Source organism: Pongo pygmaeus, chromosome 8 (assembly GCF_028885625.2).
Source record: "Pongo pygmaeus isolate AG05252 chromosome 8, NHGRI_mPonPyg2-v2.0_pri, whole genome shotgun sequence".
Classification (NCBI taxonomy): domain Eukaryota; kingdom Metazoa; phylum Chordata; class Mammalia; order Primates; family Hominidae; genus Pongo; species Pongo pygmaeus.
The window spans coordinates 68,290,694-68,316,769 of record NC_072381.2 but is presented as its reverse complement, the minus strand read 5'-3'; the positions used below and the strand labels follow the sequence as shown (position 1 = coordinate 68,316,769).

General features: G+C 39.5%; 1 protein-coding gene across 2 annotated transcripts in view; it reads left to right on the top strand.

Moving 5' to 3' along the window:
• The window catches only part of VCL (vinculin), a 121,204-nt gene that overhangs the window by 55,361 nt on the left and 39,767 nt on the right, over nucleotides 1-26,076 (top strand). For both annotated transcript variants that reach the window (XM_054503674.2, XM_054503675.2), the window contains exons 3-6: nucleotides 16,958-17,108; nucleotides 17,263-17,371; nucleotides 19,022-19,144; nucleotides 21,035-21,195. In XM_054503674.2, the coding sequence (XP_054359649.1) occupies nucleotides 16,958-17,108; nucleotides 17,263-17,371; nucleotides 19,022-19,144; nucleotides 21,035-21,195 (544 nt within the window). The remainder of the gene's footprint in view (nucleotides 1-16,957; nucleotides 17,109-17,262; nucleotides 17,372-19,021; nucleotides 19,145-21,034; nucleotides 21,196-26,076) is intronic.

The window sequence follows — 26,076 nt, the reverse complement described above, 5'->3', positions numbered from 1 at the left end:
AGGTGCCTGCCACCATGCCTGGCTAATTTTTATATTTTTAATAGAGACGGGGTTTCACTGTGTTGGTCAGACTGGTCTCGAACTCCTGACCTCAGGTGATCCACTCACCTCCACCTCCCAAAATGCTGGGACTACAGGCATGTACCACTTTAATTTTTAAATTAGAGAATTTAAAAATTCTTTAAAATAATTGTTTAAAGTTTTCAAAATTATTTTTAATATCTTTTGTTATATTTCTAATATAATTGTATTGTACCCAAAGACATGGTTGGTATGATATCAATTCTTGGAAATTCTTTTGTTACATACAGCTCAGTTCTAGTGAGTTTTTATGTGTGCTTGAAAAGAAAGTATATTCTCTTTTGCTTGGATATAGAGTTCTATTTATACTAATTAGGTCAGTATATAAATATTACTAGTCCAATTTTTTATAGCCTAATTTGTCTGTTTCAGCTATCAGCTTATGATTGATATATGTTAAAAATCTCCTATACTAATTGTAGACCTGTCTGTTTTTCTTATAATTGTCAGTGTTAGCTCTATATATTTCAAAGCAATATTGTTAGGTGGTTACAAGTTTGTGATTCTCCTGGGTTCTGAATTCTGTTAATGATTTGTTGCTAATTATCTTTTTTTAGAATGACTGTTGATAGACGTTAGCCTGCTGTTGGCTTGTTTCTCCAGATTGTGTTCTTCTTCTTTTAATCTACATCCTAGTTTTTGCCAGTTTTCTTCATAAGTGAAAATATCCTCTTATTGTATCTATCACTTCATTTTGTGTTTAGGTTGCCACGCCTGTAACTCTTTTATTACATTCTACTGTAGAACAGTGATTGCCTACTCTTTTCAGCATAAGGACCTTTAAGTAATAATAGTGAGATTTTAGGCTGGGCGTGGTGGCTCACACCTTTAATCCTAGCACTTCGGGAGGCCAGGGCAGGTGGATTATTTGAGGCCAGGAGTTCAAGACCAGTGTGGCCAACATGGTGAAATCCTGTCTCTACCAAAAATACAAAAATTAGCTGGGTGTGATGGTGCACTCCTGAGAGTAGGCCCAACTACTCGGGTGACTGAGGCAGGAGAATTGCTTGAGCCTGGGAGGTGGAGGTTGCAGTGAGCTGAGATCACGCCATTGCACTCCAGCCTGGGTGACAGAGCGAGACTATGTCTCAAAACAAAACAAACAAACAAACAAAAAACAAAAAACCAACAACAAAATAATAATAGTGAGATTTTAAATTATTTGTTGATTAAGAAATGCATAAAAACAAAAAGATACAGGCCAGGTGCGATGGCTTACACCTGTAATCCCAGCACTTTGGGAGGCTAAGGTGGGCAGATCACTTGAGGTCAGGAGTTCAAGACCAGTCTGGCTAACATGGTGGAAACCCGTCTCTACTAAAAATACAGAAATTAGCTGGGCATGGTAAGGATTGCCTGTAATCCCAGCTACTTGGGAGGCTGAGGTGGGAGGATGGCTTGAACCTGGGAGGCAGAGATTGCAGTGAGTGGAGATCACGTCACTGCACCCTAGTCTGAGTGACAAAGTGAGATTCTATTTCAAACAAACAAACAAATGATACAGTGAATTTCATAATATTTTATTTTATTTTATATAATTTTTTGAGACAGGATCTTGCTATGTCACCTAGGCTGGAATGTAGTGGTGTGATCACAACTCATTGCAGCCTCAGCCTCCTGGGCTCAGGTGATCCTCTCATCTTAGCCTCCCAGGTACCTGGGACTATAGGCATGCATGCTACCATATCTGGCTAACTAAAAGAAAAAAAATTTTTTTTTTTTTTAGAGATGGGATCTCACTATGTTGTCCAGGTGGGTCTAGAACTCCTGGGTTCAGTCAATCCTCCCAGAATACTGGGATTATAGGCGTTAGCCACCACGCCTGGCCAATTTAGTAATATTTTAAGATAATTTAAAAATTTTATTCATCACAACAGAATTAACATACATTTGAAAACTACTAGTATCTGTAAGACATTCTTGCTTGTATACTCAGTCTATTTCTGCTGTAACCCTAGTGTGAGATGGAGGAAGGACTGTGGAGCTGACGGACCAGGAGGTAGCAGAGTTCTTGATTGAACTCTGCACACTCAGAATCTGCACTGATGCTAGATTTGACAAGAGAGTAAGGGAAGAGGGGAGAAAGAACAGGACTGGTTATTCAGGTTTTAAAGGATTTAAAGATTGTGACTCATACACATCTTTAAAATAAACTACTTACCAAGACTTGAGGAACATATAGCTTGGGCAGCTGTAACGTTTGTTCCTCTCCCATTCATTCCCAACATGCTGCTTCCCCTTCAGTTATCTTTTGACTTGGACAGAGTCCTGTTTTATTTGAAGTCAAAACTGGCTGCATACCCTCCTAATCTCAATAATCTGAAATCAGAGAATTTAGTGAGCCTGTGGGTTTTGTGTGTGTGTGTGCTTATGTCGGGTGTGTGTGTGTGTGTTTAGGCTTTGTTACCTAGTATACATCCTCTAGCAAAGGGTTTGGTGTTTCCCTTGAAATGTTTTGAATGTTTTCAATATGACTCATTGTGGGTTATTTTTTAAAATTCATTTTCCCCTTAGCTTTATTGAGAGATAATTGACAAATGGAAACTCTATATATTTAAGCTGCATCCTTGTGGTTTTATTTTTAGTTTTGGGTGTACTCATGCAGTGTCGTGTACTATCACTGTTTGGCCTTGATAAGAACAAGAAGGCTACTTTGCATTATGTTGTACTTTAAGAGAGTTGGGACAGGGAAAGGAATACTTTGTGGATGAGGTCTGTAGGATCTTTAAGTGTAGGAGTACAGGGTTGGAACAGCATGTTTTAGTATTATCACACAGCGTACACCCGTGTGAGTTGGTGCTGCATACTTGCTACTTGAATTAGATTAAAGCTTGTCATTGTACTCTGTGTTCCTGACTCCCTCCTAAAAACTGTAACTATGCTTGTGGCATTCAGTCAGGTCTCTAGGTGACTAATGGCTGAGGATCCTTGACCTTTCTCAAAATGGCAACTCCAGGAGCAAAGCATATTAGCTATTACTGGTATGCCACAGAATGCGTCCATCTCTACTGTTTTATAGTACAATCTGTGCCAAATACTTCATATTAACATAGAAAAGAAAACTTTCTTCACCTATCTCCTGAGTCTTTTGAAATCTTCACATATATTATTTTCTAAATTATTATTATTTAAAATTTTCTTAAAGATAGAATCTTGCTCTGTCTCCCAGGCTGGATGGAGTACAGTGGCATGATCATAGCTCACTGTAACCTCAAACTTCTGGGATCAAACAATTCTCCCCTCAGCCTCCTGAATAGCTGGGGCTACAGGCACATGCCATCATGCATGGCTAATTTTTTAAAATTTTTCGTAGAGATGGGGTCTCGCTATGTAGTCTAGGCTGCTCTCAAACTCCTGGGCTCAAGCAATCTTCCCACCTCAGCCTCCCAGAGCGCTGGGATTATAGGTGTGAGCCGCCATCCCTGGCTCTATTTTTATTATTAAAAAAAAATCGTATGTATACACAAATTCCAGTGAATTGATAGAGGCAGTACTTCCTACTTGAAGGATACTAGAATGGCTGAACTCTCAGCTGCTGATGCCTGAAATTTTATATTGGAGTTCATTCCTTAGGTTAACAATTTAAATCTTAAATATCTAATGAAGGGATAATTTGGGGGGCCTTAGCAGTCATTTTCACTTAGATCTTTGACTGAAGGTAGGCTCTTAATATGCAGGAAGGCAGAGAGAGCTTGAGGGCCTGCCTCTACCCCAAACCCCTGTCTTCTCACTCAGGCCTTATATTATGAAGGGTCTGGACTTTAATATTATCTTCAAACAAGGCCATGTATGTAGTCACAGGAAAAAAAGAAGTTTTAAAAGATGTTGTTCATGGCCAGGTGTGGTGGCTCACGTTGTAATCTTAGCATTTTGGGAGGCTGAGGTGGCCGGATTGCTTGAGCTCAGGAGTTCAAGACCAGCCTGGGCAACATGGCAAAACCCCATCTCTATTAAAAATACAAAAAATTAGCTGGGCATGGTGGCATGCACCTGTAGTCCCAGTTACTCGGGAGGCTAAGGTAGGAGGATCACTTGAGCCCAGGAGGTCAAGGCTGTGGTGAGCCGTGATTGTGCCACTGCACTCCAGCCCAGACAAAAGTTGATCATGCAATTAAAATATTAAATGTAAGCACTTAAATAGACCACCATTTTTATGAACCTGTTTTGGCATTTCTTCATTTTTAAATATGATGGGCTTCTCAGACTGGGAAGTGATCTAGGTCTTTCTTGATGTGTGAAAGACCCTGACAGGATGGGAAGGGAAGGGAAGATCTCAACAAGGGCTAAGAAAAGAGGAAGAATAGCCCTGACAATTGATTTTGCCTGCCACATAATTATACTGGGGCCAGACTGGTTGGAGATGACAGTGAGGGAGGTGCTGGGTGCAGTGGCCAGGTGGAGAAAACCTCACTGACCAGCTTCTCATGTTCTCACTTCCTTCCCTCCACCTGTTTCCTTCCCATCTCCCAAGTGTCGTCATAGCCTTGTTTGATCAGATATGTTTGTGGGCTCTGCAACAAGCTCTCTCTCTAAAACAGGGATCGTGGGATGTAAACACCTGTTTCCTTGGGTGTGCTCCAGGAACTGCGACCTCCATGAAATCAAATTTTCAAGTGTTCTGTTCCATAGTACTTCACTCTTAGGCAAACAATGCATCTTTTTGACAGTATTTATAACCTAAAAGGCTATACTGTCTAAGATCAGTTTTAATTTTTTTGTTTTTATTAAAACAGTGAATGTGATATGAGTTACTTCCACTCCTCCCCAACTTTTTTTTTTTTTTTGGTGGGAGTGAAAGTTGAACGTGGATGTTTTCAAGTGCTTTCCAGTTTTAATTTATGGACCATATGTCTAAATAGACTTAATCACACTATTTCCTTTGTATTATTTTGTCTAAAGCTCTCCTTTCCACGGCTAAACCAGTGAGCTGACATAGGATGACTGCTTTTTACAGAAGTAGATTGAGATTGTTTGGCTTGAGTGAGCTACCTGCACTTTGTGATGGCAGACTGCCCTCCCTAGTCCAACTAGGCCTATTGCAAGTGCAGGTTATTTCTCACAGAAAGGGGGTGTGTGTGTGTGTGTGTGTGTGTGTGTGTGTGTGTATGTGCCTGTGCATATGCGTGAGAGAGAGAGAAAGAGATCTACTGGAAAAAGAGCTCAAAGAGATGCTGCAAAGAGAATCATCTTTATAAGTAGTGCTGAGCTTCTCAAGGCAGGACCAGTGTAGTTGTTACCTTCTCCATCGCAACATTCCTAACCTCTTAGGTAAAAATGACTCCTCCAGGCCAGGCATGGTGGCTCACACCTGTAATCCCAGCACTTAGGGATGACCTGAGGTTGGGAGTTCGAGACCAGTCTGGTCAACATGGTGAAACCCCATCTCTATTAAAAATACAAAAACTAGTTGGGCATGGTGGTGCACACCTATAATCCCAGCTACTGGGAGGCTGAGGCTTGAGAATCACTTGAGTGTGGGAGGCAGAGGTTGCAGTGGGCTGAGATCACACCACTGCACTCCAGCCTGGGTGACAGAGCAAGACTCCACTGCAAAAGAAAAAAAAAGAAAAAAGAAAAGAAAAAATCTCCTCCCGCTTTTGCACCCATACTTTTTTTTTTTTTTTTTTTTTTGAGACAGAGTCTCGCCCTGTCACCCAGGCTGTAGTGCAGTGGTGCCATCTCAGCTCATTGCAACCTCCACCTCCTGGGTTCGAGCAATTTTCCTGTCTCGGCTTCCTGAGTAGCTGGGATTACAGGCACGTGCCACCACGCTCAGCTAATTTTTGTATTTTTTAAGTAGAGATGGGGTTTCACCATGTTGGTCAGATTGGTCTCGAACTCCTGACCTTGTGATCTGCCCGCCTTGGCCTCCCAAAGTGTTGGGATTACAGGTGTGAGCCACCGCATCCAGCCCACTGGACATACTTCTAAAGACTGATTTGTACTTGTCTCCTTCTACCAAGGTTCCTCTTAGGTAAGGACTTTTAAAAAATATTCCCATTTCTAGGAATCATAGCATGTAATAGTTCCTCAATATATTAGATGAATAAATATATGAAAGAATTTAAAGGAATTTAAGATTAGTGACTCTGCTGGGCACAGTGGCTCACGCCTGTAATTCTGGCACTTTGTGAGGCCAAGGTAGGAGGATCACTTGAGCTCAGGAGTTCAAGACCAGTCTGGACAACATAGGGAGATCTTGTCTGTACAAAACATAAAAAATTAGCTGGGTATGGTGATGTGCACCTATAGTCTCAGCTACTTGAGAGGCTGAGGTGGGAGGATCACTTGAGCCCAGGAGTTCAAGACCAGTCTGGGCAACATAGTGAGACCCTGTCTCTACAAAAAATATAAAAAGTAAAAAATTATCTGGGCATAGTGGCATGTGCCTGTGGTCTCAGTTACTTGATAGGCTGAGGTGGGAGGATCACTTGAGTCTGGGAGGTTGAGGCTACGGTGAGCTGTGATGGTACCACTGCACTCCACCCTGGGTAACAGAGCGAGATGCTGTCTAGAAAAAAATTTAGTAACTCACTTTTTCTGGATATAGTCTAAAAGAACCCTTAAAAAGGACTTGTAGGCAGGGTGTGGTGGCTCACACCTGTAATGCCAGCATTTTGGAAGACCGAAGAGGGTGGATCACTTGAGGTCAGGAGTTGGAGACCAGCCTGGGCAATATGATGAAACCTCATCTCTACGCAAAATACAAAAAAAATTCGCTGGGCATAGTGGTGCATTCCTGTAGTTCCAGCTACTTGGGAGGCTGAGGCAGGAGGATTGCTTGAGCCCAGGAAACGGAAGTTGCTGTGAGCTGAGATCACGCCACTGCACTCCAGCCTGGGCAACAGAGCGAGACCCTGTCTCAAAAAAAAAAAAAAAAAAGAAAAAGAAGAAAAAAGACTTGTGGTAGTCTTTTTATAATCTCTAAATGTATTTTCCTCTTACTTGGCATACATTTAATCTTCTTGGTTAGTGATGATTGAAATCACATGGAACTGAGGAATTTGTGCTCTTTTTTTCTTACAAAATAATTACTCATACTCAAGGTCTTCTCCTAAATTGTCTCAAATTAGAGTAGGTGGTAATTCTGGGAAGAATGTATTAGAGGGTCATGAGTGAGCATATTTCGAGATCCCATAAGGCTGTCATTGGTCCATTTTATATATAGCATAAGATTTTTTTCTAGCAATTTAGGTTGAAGATTCAAAGGGAGAGAGAAGTACTAGTTGATTGATTTAAAGTATCTAATTAAATATTATTAGTATATAGTTAAGATATACAATTATTTAGGAAACTGACCTTATCCCTACTTTCATTCTTTAAATGCTTTTTAAAAATTCAGATTTCTATTAAAATATACAAGATCACTTTAAGAAGCTAGGGAGCTTGAAAGCTTAAATAAAATCCAATTTTCCATACACATGACAGACTTCTTCCTGTTTCTGACTGCTGGTTAGTCTTAGTGGGATTTGTTTGGCTTTTATGAATGCCATTAAATTTTAATGTGCAGATCAAATGTCATATTGTATAAAAAAATGGTTCAGTCTCTGTTTCGGACCTATCATTTTACCACACAAGGGAACCATTAGTGATAATCAATTTTATTCCTGTAAACCTTTTCCATTTCATCTTTTCTTTTTCAGTTTCCTTTCTCCGTAATGGTCATTCCTGTCATTTTTTTTTCCAAATTTGAAAAACTTATACAGTAACTGGATTTCATGAATGGATATATCACAAGACTTGTAGTTGGTGATGCTTTTGTTTGTTGGCTATAATTTCATGAATGTTCAAGTTCCCTGGAAACAATTTCTTTAAATATTACCCTACCACTACCTTCTCTCCTCTGGAAACTTTAATTACACATATATTAGGTTGCTTGGAGTTGTCCCACAGCTCACTGATGCCATTTGTTTTTTAAAATGTTTTTTTCACCCTGTTTTATTTTGGATAGTCTTTATTGCTATGACTTCAATTTCACTATTTTTTTCCCTGCAGTATCTAATCTGCTAGTAATTCACAGTGTATTTTTATATCTCAGACATATCTTTCGTATCTAGTTGTTCTATTTGGGTCTTTTTCTCTATCTTCCATTTATCTAACTAGGGTAACCAATCTACTTTTTTTTTTTTTTGAGACAGGATCTTGCTGGGTCACCCAGGATGGAATGCAATCACGGCCCACTGCAGCCTCAACCTCCTGGGCCCAAGTGATCCTCCCACCTCAGCCTCAAGAGTAGCTGGGGCTACAGGCGCACGACACCATGCCATTACATTTTTTATTTTTATTTTTTGAGATGGGGTCTTACTCTGTTGCCCAGGCTGGAGTGCAGTGGTACAATCACGGTTCACTGCATCCTCGACTTAAACCAGCCACCTCAGCCTCCTGAGTAGCTAGGACTATAGGCGTGCACCACCACACATGGCTAATTTTTTATTTTTTGTAAAAATGGGGTTTTGCCATGCTGCCCAGGCTGGTCTTGAATTCCTGAGCTCAAGAGATCCTCCTGCCTCAGCCTCCCAAAGTGCTAGGATTACAGGTGTGAGCCACCATGCCTGGCCTGATTTTTTTTTTTTTTTTTTTTTTGGTAGAGATGGAGTCTTGCTATATTGCCCAGGCTGGCCTTGAACTTCTGGCCTCAAACAATCCTTCTGCCTCAGCCTCCCATACCACGGTATTAGGCACTGTGCCCAGCTCAATCTTTACTTTTGTTTTTTGAACATATGGAGTACAGTTATAACCATTTTAATGTTCTTATCTACTGATTCTGTCATCTTTGTCATTTCTAGGTTGGTTTTGTTTTGAGATAGGGTCTTATTCTGTCACCCAGTATGGGATGTGGTGGTGCGATAATGGCTCACTGCAGCCTTGGCCTCTTGGGCTCAAGTGATTCTCCCACCTTAGCCTCCTGAGTAGCTGGGACCACAGGTGCTTACCACTGTTCCTGGCTAATTTTTAAATTTTTTGTAGAGACAAGGTCATCCTTGGCCGGGTGCAGTGGCTCACACCTATAATCCCAACACTTTGGGAGGCTGAGGCGGGTGGATCACTTGAGGCCAGGAGTTCGAGACCAGCCTGGCCATCATGATAAAACCCCGTTGCTACTAAAAACATAAAAATTAGCCAGCTGTGGTGTGGTAGCACACACTTGTAATCCCGGCTACCTGGGAGGCTGAGGCACAAGAATCCTTTGAACCCAGGAGGTAGAGGTTGCATTGAGCCGAGATCGCACCACTGCACTCCAGCCTGGGTGACATAGCCAGACTTTGTCTTAAAAAAAAGAAGACAGGGTCTCCCTGTGTTGCCCAGGCTGGTCTTGAACTCCTGGCCTCAAGCAGTCCTCCTCTCACCCTCAGCCTCCTAAAGTGTTGGGATTACAGGCATGAGCCATGACACCAGGACCTAGGTTGGTTTTGAATGATTGACTTTTCTCTTCATTATTGGCGGTATTTTCATGCCTTTTTGTATACCTGATAATTTTTGATTGGATGAGAGTTTCATCTTATTGCTGTGACAAGTCACCAGAAACTTTGTGGTTTAAAACAACACAAATTTATTATCTTACAGTTCTGGAAGCCAGAAGTCCAAAGTGAGTCAGCAGGGCCACATTCTTTCTGGAAACTCTAGAAAAGACTCTGTTTCTTCGCTTTTTCCAGCTTCTAGAGGCTGCCTGCTTTCCTTGGCTTGTAGCCCCACATTACTCCAGTCTCTGCTTTCATCATCATACCTCCTTCTCTCCTGCTTCCATTGCCATGTCAGTGAAATATTGCCCTTAGTTTGCTAATAAAATAACTGTCAACTTAGAATTCTGTACTGCTATAATAGTCTTTGAAGAATGAGGACAAAATATACATTATCAAACAAAAACTGATACATTTTGTCACCAGCAGACTTTTACTAGAGGAAATCCTAAAGAATGTGCTTCAGACAAGTAAGCTGATCCCAGATGTAAGCCTGAAATACAAGAGGGAATGATGAGCCAAGATACTGGACAGTTTGTTGGTAAATGTAGATAAGTGTTGATGTATATAATAATGGGATGTTTTTACTCAACGTTTCTGATACCAGATGTATGGCTTTTTTTTTTCCCACACCAACAACCGGTCTTCCAACTCTTCACACACCAACTTGGTATTCAGCAACGCAATTCAATTCTGACACTAACTATCCAGAGTTAGTGTCAGACTCCACAGGTTTAAGTGCTGAGTCCCATAAAACTATCCTCACTTCAGATACCAGTTACAAGTATTGGGTGCCTGGTATACCCACACTTCTGTCTGACTTTACTACAAAGTTGGGAGTTCCTACTCCCAACTCCCAACTCCCCGCTTTCAGGTTTGATAATTCGCGAGAATGGCTCACATAACTCATGGAAATACTTTACTCAAATAGTTACCAGTTTATTATAAAGGATACAACCCAGGAACAGCCAAATGGAAGAGTTGCATAGGGCAAGATATGATGAGGAAGATTTCATGCTGCCTGGGTGCACCACCTCCCAGCACCCGGATGTGTTCACCAACTCAGAAACTCTCTGACCATGCCTTGATGTTTCTGGAACCAGCTCCCGTTTTGAAGCTATCTAGGGTCCCCCAGCCACTAGTCATCTTATTAGCATACAAAAGACACTTTTTTTTTTTTTTTTTTGAGACAGGGTCTAGCTCTGTCACCCACACTGGAGTGCAGTGGCATGATCATAGCTCACTACAGCCTTGATATCCTGGACTCAAGCAATCCTCCTGCCTCAGTCTCCTGAGTAGCTAGGACTACAGGTGTGAGCCACCGTGCCTGCCTATTTTTTAAAAATTTTTAGTAGCGATGAGGTCTTGCTCTATTATCCAGGCTCCTCTGGAACTCCTGAGCTCAAGTGATCCTCCTGCCTTGGGCTTCCAAAGTCCTGGGATTATAGGCATGAGCCACTGTGCCTGTCCACAAAGACACAAGTGTCAAAAGACACTTTTAGGAAAAATATTTTTCCTAAAATTTGGATCACTCATTCTTTTCAATAACACATAGAAAATTTATAAAAATGAATCATATGTTAAGCCATGAAGCTAGCCTAAATATATTTTAGTGCCTTAAGACCACATTTTCTACATAACTCATTTGAATGATAAATCAATGATCAGAAGATAAGTAGAAGAGTCCTTTATATGTAGAAGTATATTTTAAAATTCCCAAACAATTCATTGTTAAATAAAGCACAGTGACAATTAGAAATGAATGACAAAAACACTACCTATCAAAACTCATGGGGCCAGTAAACAGTGAAACAAACAAACAATCCTCAGTTTTATTAATAAAAGAAAAATGCAGGGCTGGGCACAGTGGCTCAAATCTATAATCCCAGCACTTTTTTTTTTTTCAGACTGAGTCTCACTTTGTCGCTCAGGCTGAAGTTCAGTGGCGCAATCTTGGCTCAATGCAACCTCCGCCTCCCAGGTTCAAGCAATTCTCCTGCCTCAGCCTCCCAAGTAGCTGGGATTACAGGCACTTGCCACCATGCCTGGCTAATTTTTGTATTTTTAGTAGAGACAGTGTTTCACCATGATGGCCAGGCTGGTCTCCAACTCCTGACCTCAAGTGATCCACCTACCTCGGCCTCCCAGAGTGCTGGGCTTACAGGTGTGAGCCACTGTGCCTGGCCCCCAGCACTTTAGGAGTCTGATATGGATGAATTGCTTGAGCCCAGAAGTTCACGACCAGCCTGTGCAACATGGCAACACTCCATCTCTACAAAAAATAAACATAATTAATTAGCTGGGCATGATGGTGTGTGCCTGTAGTCCCAGCTACTTGAGAGGCTGAGGTGGGAGGTGGCCGGGAGGTCGAGGCTGCAGTGAGCCATGATTATACCACTGCACCTGCTGCCTGGGCAACAGACCGAGACCCTGTCTCAAAAACAACAACCAAAAAAAAGCAAGTTACAGTCACAATAGTTTATCATTTCACATTGACCAGATTGGCATATTAAAAGTTCAGACGTTGAGGATCAAGTTTGTATACTGCTGGTAGAAGTATTCAATTGATAAAATCATTTTGGAAAGCAGTTTGTCATTCCCTGGTAAAGTTGAATATATTTATTTTCTGTAATTTAGTATTTCCATTACTAGATATATAATCTAAACTCTGTTCATGTGTACCAGGAGCCAGAATAAAAATTTTCACAGCACTATTATTCATATTAACACTATATACAGAAACAAGAACCTAGAACACCTCTAACATCCAGCAGAGGTAGAATGGGTAAATCAATTTTGGTATGTTCTTTTTTTTTTGAGACGGAGTTTTGCTCTTGTTGCCCAGGCTGGAGTGCAATGGCACAATCTCAGCTCAACGCAACCTCTGCCTCCCGGGTTCAAGTAATTCTCCTGCCTCAGCCTCCCGAGTAGCTGGGATTACAGGCATGTGCCACCACTAATTTTGTATTTTTAATAGAGACAGGGTTTCTCCATGTTGGTCAGGCAGATCTTGAACTCCCGACCTCAGGTGATCCGCCCGCCTCAGCCTCCCAAAGTGCTGAGATTACAGGCGTGAGCCACCACGCCTGGCCAATTTTGGTATATTCTTACAGGGGAATACAACATAGTAACTACAGTTGTTAACATGATGGACTGAACATTATAATGTTGAACAAAAAGAACAGTCACAGAAGCATGTATAACAGTATGATTCTGTTTAAGTTCCAATATAGGCAGAACTCAACAAAAAGTTGCTTAGGTATGTATACATATATAGGTGGTAAAAGTATAAAGAAAATCAAGAAAATAATTAACAACATTCAGAGTAATAATTATCTCTGGAGAATAGGAAGGAGGATTTGGTTAAGGTGGGGTTCTAAAGTACCTGGTACTATTTTATAAAATAATTTTTTTTTTTTTTTGAGACTGAATCTCACTCTATTGCCCAGGCTGGAGTGCAGTGGCATGATCTTGGCTCACTGTAACCTCTGCCTCCTGGGTTCTACTGATTCTCCTCCCTCAGCCTCCTGTGTAGCTGGGATTACTGGTGCCCACCACCATGCCCAGCTAATTTTTGTATTTTTAGTAGAGATGGGGTTTCACCATGTTGGCCAGGCCAGGCTGGTTTCGAACTCCTTACCTCAGTCCGCCCACCTTGGCCTCCCAAAGTGCTGGGATCACAGGCGTGAGCCACTGCACCTGGCATAAAATGATTATTGACTTTTAGGTAGATGTTGTTTGTTTGAATTAAAATTTATACAATCTTTTACATGTGTTATTTTATTTTGTAACTTAAAAACTATGAAAATCCTCAACCTCAATGGAAATTAACACTATATTGAATAAAGATAACCTACAGACTGGGAAAAATCATTTGCAAATTGTATTTCTGATGAGAGTTTAATAACTAGCTTATCTAAGAAACTCTTACAACTCAGCCCCAAAAGACAAGCTAATTGAAAAATGGGCCTAATTGAATAGACATTTCTCCATAAAAGATGTAGAAATGGACAACAAGCACATATGAAAAGATGTTCACCATCATTGATCATTAAGGAACTGCAAATCAAAGCCATAATGAGATACCACTTCACACCTGCTAGGGTGGCTTTTATTTAAAAAAAAAAAAAAACAAGCATTGGTGAGGATATGGAGAATTAGGAGCCCTTATGTAAAATGGCACAGTGCTGGAAAATAGTTTGGTGGTTTCTCAAAAAATCAAACATGGAATTACTATATAAACTAGCAATTCCTCCCCTAGGTATATAACTAAGAAAAATGAAAACATTATAGCAGCATTATTCATAATTGCTAAAAGGTGTAGACAGCTCAAATGTTCATAAGTAGATTAATGGGTAAACAAACTGTGGCATATCCATACAATGGAATATTATTATTCAGCCATAAAAAAAGAATGAAGTATTGATACAGGCTACAACTTGGATGAACCTCAAAAACATGCTAAATGAAAGGAGCCAGACATAGTGTATGAATTCTTTTGTATGATGTTTCCACAATAGGCAAATCCAGTGAGACAGAAAGCAGATTAGCAGTTATCACGGTACGGGAGAAGGAGAAAATAGGGAGTTATTACTTAATGAGTATTGCGTGTTTTACTGAGATAATGAAGAGTTTTGGCACCTAGAGAGAGGCAGTGGTTGCACAACACTGTGAATACACTAAATGCTACTGAATTGTACACTTTGAAATGGTTATTTGTATGTTACATGAATTTCACCTCAATTGAAAAGAAACTATGTTTGGATCCAATTTTGGTTTATTATTGGTGAAGATCCAAAATTTGAATTGGTGAGAAGGTAAGAATTGTTTAGTATAACTTCTGCAGATTGCAATATGGCAACATTTGTTAAAAATTATACATATGCATACTTTTGACTCAGCAATTTTATATCTAGAATATATCCTATAGACATACAGGGTAAAATTACATGTATTCAAGGTGATTCATCACAGCAGGCTAATAACTATTAGCCTGGGCTATTATGTAGCTTTATAAAAGTAGGAGGAGGCTCTTTATGTACTTTTCTTTCTTTTTTTTTCTTCTTATTTTCTTTTTTCTTTTTTTTTTTGGAGTCTTGCTCTGTTGCCCAGGCTGGAGTACAGTGGCATGATCTCGGCTCACTGCAACCTCCGCCTCCTGGGTTCAAGTGATTCTCCTGCCTCAGCCTCCCCAGTAGCTGGGATTACAGGCCCCCGCCACCATGCCCGGCTAATTTTTGTACTTTTGGTAGAGATAGGGTTTCACCATGTTGGCCAGGCTGATCTCGAAATCCTGACCTAAAGTAATCCACCTGCCTTGGCCTCCCAAAGTGCTGGGATTACACGTGTGAGCCACCACGCCCGGCCCTCTTTATGTACTTTTAATAGAACAACACCTAAGTGTAAAAAGCAGAATGCAGCGAGTGACCATAGTATGATCCTATTTGTGTAAAAAACGGGGAAATGTACATTTTTGCTTCTTTGAGGCCTGAAATGTTTTATGAAGACATTTACATACAGAGGAAATACAACATTGGAGGAAACTCAGTATTGGTTGCAAGTGGGATGGAATGAGTGCATGGAAGATAGTGAAGGGAAAGAGATTTCTCATTGTATGCCCTTTTGGTTTAAAATATGTGTATATGCTTGTGTAATATGTATGAATATATATTATATATTTAAAATCAAATTAAAATTTTAATTTTAAAATTAAAAAGAACAAAATATCCAGTCCTCTAAGCCTGATCAAAAGCCACATCAAACAGGTCTTGCCCTTCACTGATATTTATTATGTACTGCCTTATTTTTTTGTTGTTGTTTGTTTGTTTTGCAGACAGAGTCTAACTCTGTCACCCAGGCTGGAGTGCAGTGGCATGATCTCGGCTCACTGCAACCTCCACCTCTGATTCTCCTGCCTCTGAGTAGCTGGGATTACAGATGTCCACCACTATGCCCGGCTAATTTTTGTATTTTTAGTAGAGACAGGGTTTCACCATGTTGGCCAGGCTGGTCTCGAACTCCCAACCTCAAGTGATCTGCCCGCCTTGGCCTCTCAAAGTGCTGGGATTACAGGCATGAGCCACTGCGCCCGGCCATGTATTGGCTTATTCTGCCAATGTTTGTGTCTTGCCTTAGTAAAGTATGCTCCTTGAGAGTTAGAATAGTGCTTTTTACATCTTTATATACATACCTACAGTGTCCACAGCCCAGTGCTTTTTATGTAGTTGAAATTCGTAAGTTGGCTTAATTCTACTTGTTAACAATGTAATACTGCTTTAAACTTGTGGAGTTTCTGTATTACTTCATTTATCCTCAAAAGAACCTGGTGAGATAGGCTTTTATTTGCAGGTGACATTTTCTGTGTTTTCAAATGAGAATGTATAATTCTGGCTAAGCATTTTAACTTTAAGCAGTTTGTTCCTTATCTTTGTAAGTTAGTCACAACATAATGGCTATATTGAATATGAGACTAGAGGAGATGATCTATTAGGCTATTTTCAACTCTGCGGGGATGAATAATTGAATGAATGAATGAATACATTTTATTAATACAAGGAAGGCAAACAGAATACTTGGTGTATGCATTTTGGGTTCCTCTTTTAAATGAATCCCTCCCCAGCTCCCCTTCCGCCACTCAACCTTTGGCTGACCTGGTTACTTATATTAATATTAAACTATTAATAACTGGCTTAGTTACTAATAATATTGACCTTTAATTAACAATATATTTTCATTTTCATTTTTTCATTTTTGTTTTTATTTTCTTTTAACAATATATTTTCAAATGGTCCAATGGATTTATCAAACAAATTTATTTAGCTAGATGAATGAGTGAGAAATTTATGCATTGCCTCATACTTTTTCTTTGTGTTTCTTCCTGTTCCTTTGCTTTGTTTAGTTATTAAATTTCACTTAACACCATGCTTTGGCATTTTATTTCCAGATGTTAGATCTGAAAATGATCTAACATTTCAGCAAAGAACTGAAGGATTTCAGTTCTTTGTGCAGTGTCTTTTAATGGCAGTGTGTATAGGGTGGGGAGGAATAAGGAAACAAAGGCATTACAGAGATAGAGCAACCTAAAGTCAAAGAGCCCAGATGTTTTCTCCTCATTTTTTGTTGTCAGGAAATAAAGAATAAGGGCAGTGCACTGAATGAATGTGCTGCTTTTACCTGTAATTTTGTAATTTTCTTTTTGAAACAAGGTCTCTCAAAATGCTGGGATTACAGGCATGAGCCACTGTGCCCTGCCTAAATTGTAAAACCTAAAAACGTAGGTCCTATTATCAGTTGGTCTTGGCTATTTTTCATGTAGGGAAAAAAATTGTGAATTTACATGCATATTCTCTCTTTGCATTTGCATATGGTATTCTTCTGTGTGGTTCTGCCAGTGTGTTAACCTGTGTTCTTCCCTATAGGGTTGAGAATGCTTGCACCAAGCTTGTCCAGGCAGCTCAGATGCTTCAGTCAGACCCTTACTCAGTGCCTGCTCGAGATTATCTAATTGATGGGTCAAGGGGCATCCTCTCTGGAACATCAGACCTACTCCTTACCTTCGATGAGGCTGAGGTAGGCAATCTGAGACAAAAAGCCTACTCTTAAAGATAATAATGGAAGATTGATGATTATTTAGAATGAAAATATGTTGAATGCTGCACATCTGTGTTACCATGTTTGCTAGTTGTCCACTCATGTGATTGAATACTCTGAAATATATTTTCAGGTCCGTAAAATTATTAGAGTTTGCAAAGGAATTTTGGAATATCTTACAGTGGCAGAGGTGGTGGAGACTATGGAAGATTTGGTCACTTACACAAAGAATCTTGGGCCAGGTTAGTTTTATCCAATTTCTATAACATTTTTTAAGGATTGTCCATGTTGGAGCCAAAGGAAAGGGTACCCTCTTCCTACTTTTTGCAGAAGATAGGTGAAGATGCATTGGGCTTTCAGGTGTCTGCTGTGTTGATGGAGCTGATGCTGTGCTTTGAGGTGATGTCATTATCTCTGGTATCTGAATCTGCTTTCTATATATCCTGGCCTTGTCAAATGAATTAAACCAAACATTGCAAATACTGCTACTGGAGAATGTAGGAAATATTTTTCTGTTACTGTAATGCTGAAGGCCATCCTGCATCCTGACCTCTCCATTCCACATTACACAGCATTCCTTCACTGTCTGCCAGCTGGCCTGTAGTTCTTTATGACCTCTTAGCTTGCTAATTAGCCTGCCTACTATTATGGATTCATGCCCTAACCCAAGGCTGCCTAATATAATCAGACCTAGGAGAGAAGAGCTATTGTGGTTAAATCTTATTTTGAAATGATTATTCAGGCATCTGAGCATTAAATATTCAAAATATATAAATGGATACCAGCTTTTGATGTTACAGACATATAACATGAACTTGAGGGTCTTTAAAGTATGAATGAGACCAATGACAAGATATGTTAGATGTTTAACCTGCTTAACTTGATTTTTACCACTTTATAAAATTCATTTGTTTTATGTGAAATGTTGATTTTTAGTTAACGCATTTTTATGAAGTTCCAGTGTAGGTGTTCTGTAAAACTTCATGGCAGTTAAGAATTTGAGCCATCACTGAAGATCACCTGGAAATAGGTTTCTCTGGTGGCTTTAGAGTAGTCCTCTTAAAATTTCTCATAATACTGGCAAAAATTATATTTCCCCAAATGGAATCTTATGCAGAATCCCCAAACAAAAAAAGACAAAATGGAGCTACTTTAGGTGAAGCAGGAGCAGCCCCACCTCTGCTTCTCTTTGGTCTTGATGGTCTGTGAGACAACTTGAGAAATCCTAGGAGTAATTTGAAAATCAAAGCTTTAGAGAATCACATAGCGCCTTTGAATAACAACCAACATAAACAAAAAGTGCTAGCAGAGTGATTCCAAAACACCAGATGCTTTCAAACACTGTCATCCCTATAATTATTTTTATAATATTTCTATTTGTTTCTAATTATAAAACTAGTACATGCTTATTTTGGACAAACTGGAAAGTACAGAAAGATAGAAAGATGAAAACAAAACATATCATTGTTATTCTTAGAACTTTTTTCAGCCACTAGATTCAGTACTAGGCTCATGTGAGATTTTTAGCACAGAGTTCAGAGACATGGCATGAAACCTGTATGCATAGAAGCCTGGCAAAATGTTTTTCCCTTACCTGTGAATTTCTTTTTAATAAATATATATATTTATTCATTTAGATGTTTAATATTTGTGAATGTATTTATATCAAAATATGAAAATGTTTATCACATTTAGTGTTTACATTTAATACATTACTTTCGTTGAAAAGAGTAATGTTGCATAAATTAGAGTTTAGTGATGGTGTCTGTTGTTTCAATAAGTGAGCAATCGGTTTGAACTTTCATAGTATTTCATAATGGATTTAGACCGAGAAAGCCAGACCCTGGATTGTTTCACTAGTCACCCTGCACAATTTCTTCTTTGTGCCCCAGGAATGACTAAGATGGCCAAGATGATTGACGAGAGACAGCAGGAGCTGACTCACCAGGAGCACCGAGTGATGTTGGTGAACTCGATGAACACCGTGAAAGAGTTGCTGCCAGTTCTCATTTCAGGTACTTCTTGCCTGTACTTTATTTTATAGGGGGGAAAAATGTTAGCATGTTCTAAACTCTGAGGTTCATTTTGTTTTCTTTTTTTTTTTTTTTTGAGACGAAGTCTCACTCTGTTGCCAGGCTGGAGTGCAGTGGTGCGATCTCAGCTCACTGCAACCTCCGCCTCCTGGGTTCAAGCGATTCTCCTGCCTCAGCCTCCTGAGTAGCTGGGACTACAGGTGCGCGCTGCCACACCCAGCTAATTTTTGTATTTTCAGTAGAGACAGGGTTTCACCATGTGGGCCAGGATGGTCTTGATCTCTTGACCTCGTGATCTGCCTCCCTCAGCCTCCCAAAGTGCTAGGATTACATGTGTGAGCCATGGCTCCTGGCCTAAGGTTCACTTTCTTTTGCGGCATGTCCTTCAGCCTAGGTAAAAATGAGACCTGATTGATTGGTTATCACATGATGGCTGTAGCTGATTTGCTGAGAACCAGTCTTCTTCTCTAACGCTGTCCTTCTCCTCTTCTTTGTTTGAAATTGCCTTCCTATGGCCTAATTCTATTCTCCTAAAGCTCTAACAAGCCCCTTTCCTGGGAGGTGGACTCTCCTCTTTAAACTCTAGCCTAGGATATTAAATTTTCACACCTTTGTGTTATAGAAAAATAATTAGGAGCTGGAATGGATATTATAGAGCATCATATGATAAAGACATGAACTCAGAGCCCTTTTTAGTGTGTATTAATCCAATTTTTCCTAAAAGATATTTAACTGTTCTTTACATCATGAGTAGATCAGTTCTTTAGTCACCAGCTGGGACTATCTTCCCATTGGGCAGCACCCTGAAATGCAAACATGGTAGCTGCTCTCTGGACTAGCAAAAGGGAGTAGCACTTATTGAGTGTCTAGTATATGCCAGACATCTCATGGTTTATATGAATTATCTTAGTCAAGTTGTGGGTTAATTAGTTATTTCTGAGAAGGCAACTTTATTATAAAAATCTGGTGACTCATGTCATTGTGACTTCCAGCTACCTGCTTTGGTGTTTCAAGTAGTAGCTAAAAAAGGACATATGAGTATAAGAGTTCAGGAGGCTGGGCACAGTGGCTCACTCCTGTAATCCCAGCATTTTGGGAGGCCGAGGTGGGTGGATCACCTGAGGTCAGGAGTTCGAGACCAGCCTGGCCAACATGGCAAAATCCCGTCTCTACTAAAAACAAAACAAAACAAAACAAAACAAAACAAAACAAAACAAAAATTAGCCAGGATTGGTGGCGGACGCCTATAATCCCAGCTACTCAGGAGGTTGAGGCAGTAGAATTGCTCGAACCCAGGAGGCGGAGGTTGCAGTGAGCCAAGATTGCGCTGAAAGTGTTGGGATTACAGGCGTGAGCCACCACACCCAGACATTATTTTTTTCTTCTTTATGTTTGGGGGTTAGCAAATCCAAGCTACATGTTGAGAGAAATCTTGGATGATAAACTTGACATCTTGGGATCTTCTGCTGGGATCAGGGGCAGCAGGATATGCCATTCAGAGTATTACTGACGGTTTTCATATTGTCCCATTAGGTTTGTAGTAGATGGAGCCAGGGTGAGGGCCAGGATAACTGATTTAGAAGGATATTAGATATTTTGTGATTGCAGGTCATCAGCATATGCAGGTTCAATTAGTTACTTAACCATGTTGTGATGGTGTCTTTGTACCTTGAGTTTTCTTTTTCTTTTTTATTTTTACAATAAAGGTTGCTAATATTGGAACTTTATTGTCAAACTTGTAGTGTTTGTTTTGTATATTCATTTTAGGACCTTAAAAGCCCAAAACATCCTAAGTGTAGAACATCTTTTGTGAATATTGTTATACAACAAGATTAAATTCCAAGCTTAGCTTCTGATCTTTTGTTTTTACAGCTATGAAGATTTTTGTAACAACTAAAAACTCAAAAAACCAAGGCATAGAGGAAGCTTTAAAAAATCGCAATTTTACTGTAGAAAAAATGAGTGCTGAAATTAATGAGATAATTCGTGTGTTACAACTCACCTCTTGGGATGAAGATGCCTGGGCCAGCAAGGTAAGTGTTCTTAGTGGAGAAATAAGCAAAATCCCCAACTCTCCCCGGCTGGGGGTTTTGATTGGCACCTGTCTCATACTTTATCTTGTAATTTTTGTAGCATAAGAGTACTCAGATATTGTGAAAGTCATTTCTTCTTCATTTTTGTTTCATAGGTTACTTGCTATCTTTGCTAATTTCCTTTGTTCTAAGGTAGAACAAGTAAATAGGCATGTGGGGTAGATACTGGTTTAAGACTGAGATTTATAGCTTTTCCATCAGGCTGAGTCTTATTGGTTGGACTGGTGGAAGAGCATATTCCCGTGGATGGGAGCTCTGCCTTGTATATGGGTGGTTCTTCCCAGCTGACTAAGTAAGATACAGATATGCCTGTAATTCTGAACTTTACGGAAAACTTTTCTTTAACCAATCTTTGATCCAGAGAAATCTACAGAGGAAACTCTTGGCATTTCTAGATGTATCCCTTGATCATTCCATTTTCCCCAAGGAAGGTTTAATTAAAATATTAGTCTTCACATTGGTCAGTTAGTTTGAGGGATCCCTTCACCCTTTGTCTGGAATCTCTTTTAGGACCCCAAAGGGGCTGGCAGATTCCTTCTAGAGCCTGTTAGCAGTGGTTTTGTGTTGCTGCTGCTCTGGTCTGCTGCTCCCTGTTTAATGACTGTGAACCAAGCTTTAAGGTCTGAGGGAACAGAGATACTTGGGTTTATACTTTCCTTGTAGGAGCCCAAGATGTAGGCAGTGGGGGGAACACACTGTCCCCAAGATCTAGCTTTCCCATGTGTGACCCCAGTGTCTCCAGGGCCAGCCAGAAGGCTGGTAGTCAACTAAAGAAGGATTTTGTAGTATGACTTCCACTGGGTGCTCAGTAGAACAGTATGTTCTCCGGGATCTATAAGGTAATGTAAAAGCTGGGGCCTGAAATCACCAGCCCTCTCTCTTGTTGCCCTGAAAGCTAATTTAATTATATAGAGTAAGTTAGCTTATTTTAACTATGGATTTATTTACAAAGACATTTTCTCATTGATGTGAAGTTCTTGAATAGATTCTAAGACTGTATTTTAAATCTATATGGTAAAATCATTTTAACTCTGATATTTTATTTAATTTTGCTTTTGCATAGTTGACAACTTTCACTTCCCTGTTATGACTTCTTTATGCATCTTTTTTTGTTCTTTTGTTTTATTCTTTTTCTCACGTTTAGAAGGTAAGCTTTCTCTTGCCCTCTAGTTTCTTTTTCGCTTAAAAAGAGAAAAGCATGTCTGTGAGGTTTTTTTGTGCTGTGTGCCGTGCCTTATTCTGTGTGTAACACTGTGCTTGAATGTGCGTCAGAAAGTGATTTAATACGGGACTCTAGGCAGTGCTGGGGAGACTGACTCTGGCTCATATTGAGTGATTTCTTTGGGGGAAGCTAAAGGAAAGACATTACTGTGGGCTATCAGGCTGCCTATATTTGGTGGGTGCTTTCATTTCCTTGGGTAGGCTCCTGGGATCTTTTTTGGCCTGGTCTTTCCCATTGACTTCATTTGAGGAGCAGGATTCCCCAGGTAGCTGGGCGACCCCTGAGTTACCTGTGGACTCTGCTGTTGGGAAAGGAGACTTCCAGCTGATGCTATCTCTGTATCTGCCTCTCCCACCAGTCTTCTTTGCGGGCTCTGAAATTTTGCTTTTGGAGATGCATCATTGAGGTTTTAAGCCATAATGAAAGAGGGTAGTGGGCTAGAGAGCTTAGATGAGGCACCTGTCCTTCATAATAATCCTAGCCTTCAAAATCCAAAGGAAAACAGAAGTGAAGTGTGTCTAAAGGTCTTCCTAACTTCATTCTGTGGCTCACTGCATGTTTTGCTGTCCAAACTGAATTAGCCGTAGTTCTCCATGACCTCATGTTCCCCTAACCCAAGCTCTTCGCTTATTCTCTTTCTTTTGCTTCTAGCAGATGAGAAAAAGTAATAAGGAGGAACAGGCATTTTAACCTTAATGTTTCTCTATTTTCAAAAGGGAAAAGCTATCCATCATTTAGTGAATAAATGTTATTGAACTTTATTTTGCGCAAGTGCCATCAAGAGCTGCTTCTCTCTTAAAAAAATGTAGTCAGTTGAGTTTTTCAGGGCTAGGATTAGGCACTTGGGGATACAAGTGAAATAGACCTGGTACTCACCGTGTACAGTCTTTTAGCTGGTCCCAGTTTTATGCTGAGGAAAACCAGTTTGTTAGGATGCTACAAAACTAACTTCATCTGAAATGAAAGAAGGTAAATTAAATTAGCTCAACTCAAGTACATGATGACATCAGAATGAACAAGAGATGTTTATTTTTTAATCTACTGACCATAAGAATGAAAAAGAGATGCTTATTTTTTAATCTAATGACATCAGAATAAAAAAAGAGGCTTATTTTTAACCTAATTTTGCTTTTGTTATACATTTATGTGGTTCAAATATCAAAGTGCTGCAAAAAGATATACCTGATAAGTCTTCCTCCTAACCTGGTTCCCATCCACTCTACCGCTCCTCACCGCCTAAGAGTAATCATTTCTATTGGTTACAAAAATAGAAAAAAATTATACCCTGAAAACAGAAATTGGTAGCTAGGATTTTAGCTCTTTTTCAGTTTTGTAGCATTATGCATCTTTCATTGCTCCACTGTAAGCAGCGAATTAATCAGACCTTTTGTCTGACTGTGACTGCTGGGTTCCCATTCTGTTTAATGCATACAGTGTCTTTCACCTCTTCTCGCCCCTACCAATAAATAATTAACTTTGTCTTACCATACTTGTTTCATGCCTCCCCATTGGTGCAGTATTCTTCTGGAAAGTGATGATTCCTCTAGAAAAGTGGGGGAAGAAAGTAAGTGGAAAAAATTCTTGGTAAAAGTGCGTCTGGCCGAATAAGTTAAGATTTTAAAGAGGCAATGCAATAACTGATTATTTTACCTTTTATACCTATATTCAAATTGCACATTTACAAATTTAAAAGTAACTTTGACCTTAAACACTTCACTTATTTTAAAAGTAAAAAGTTTCCTTTTCTTAAATCAACAATCATTTTATAGTGATCATTAAAAATCACGTTAGCATTTTTTCTGAAAATACATTATTTATTAAAAGAATTTGAGTTAAACACAATTCTAATTCTACCCTTTGTAAATTTAGTGCTCTACATTTAATTTTTTTGGTATTTATATTACTTGTATCTTGATGCATGCTGAGAATTAAGAGGAAGTGAGATAAAAAATTAAAAAAAAATTTCACTGCTAAGACTTTGAACCCTACATAGGCACTCCTGCAGCTTTGCACCTTGAATCATTAAATTCTATTATTCAGAATTAGTTCCTGTGGTGGGTCTGTCCCCACTGTGGTCCTGGGCTGGTGGTGGGTAAAAGTAGTGAGTGACTCAGATGTCTTATACAGAAGATTAGCAAACTTAACCAAGGCAGGAAATGTTGGTTAGAACTTGTGATCGCGTAATACTACCCCCTTACTTGCAGACTATTGGGATTTAAGAGTTGATTTGTTAAAAAAAAAAAGGTCATTTGTGGGCTTTCTATGAGCAAGTGTTCTAGTGTTTTGTTTTTAGCAGCTAATAGAATGAAAGATCTCTAAGAGCTTGAGATAAATAGTTAATTCAGGCATTTATGATATTTTATCTCCCTGCTCCCCATGAGGAGAAAATCCCAAAATAAATTGATGTTTCCCTTCCGATCTAAGTTATCTTTGGTTAGTACATCTGATCATGCACTCATAGGTAGCATAGATTTTTAGAGCCGGGAAGGTATTCTTAGAGATGAGGAATTGAGACCCAGAGAAGGTAACTTCCATGAAGTCTCAGGACTAGATAACTTTCTCTTGTTTAAATGTAGTTTGTAAGATTTTGTTCTGCTGCCCAATCTATACTTTCCAGAAACATCTTAAGCCAGAAACATCTGGTTTAAAACATTGACTTGCAGGTGGAAATGAGGTCAGAAAGGGGATGGAGTGAGAAGGCAGGTGTTAGTGGAGGGAGAAGGGAGAGTATGGTGGGCAGTCATGGAGAGAGGTCCTTATTCCCCATATTTAAAATTTTCAAGAGCCTAGGATTGCAGGACTTCACTTTTTTAACTGAAGTTCCTCTTGATTGTCCATAGAAGGAGGTCATTATTATTCACAGGTGTTCTGAAGCCTAAATCTATATTTAATTTAAGGAGTGTTTCAGTTCCTAGGAAAGCATGTACAAATGGTTTAGCTTGTCGTTCCATCTTTTGGTATGTAGGGAAGAGTGCCAAGGCACTGTATTTTTTTCATTTAAAACATAAATTCATAAGAATTTTATGGTAAGAAGGGGCATAGCATGGGTGGGGGAGGACCCAGATAGATTCAGGCCAGCTGTCCCCAAAGCCACATGACTAGACCTGGTCTTTTTATACTTCACTCTTTCAACACCCACAAACTCCCTGAAAAACAAACCAAAAACCGATAAGAAATTGGTAGAGACTTTTCTTTTTCCCAAAGTTGAGTTTTTATACAGAAGAATACTCAAATGAAGGTGTAGTTTTTCTCTCTTCTATTTCATATCTGAATTATACTGTGGGTACTTACAGACCTACATGACAAGGTTTAGCAAAATGGTTTGTGGTACAAAGCATGGCTGACCACAAGGGTTATGATTATTTTCACCCTTTATAAATATATCCCCAAATTGACTTCTGTCCTAGTTGTCCAGCGAATTTGTTTATGTCGTATTCATTGTTTGTATACTTATATGCTTATGACAGAATTCTGTCAATTCTATAATAAATATTGCCTTTCAAAAGAAATATATATGAAAGTCTTAGGAGAAAAAAATTCCCTTAGACATGTTTGTTTTTACTAGATATGACTAATATAAAATGATTACTTATAACCTA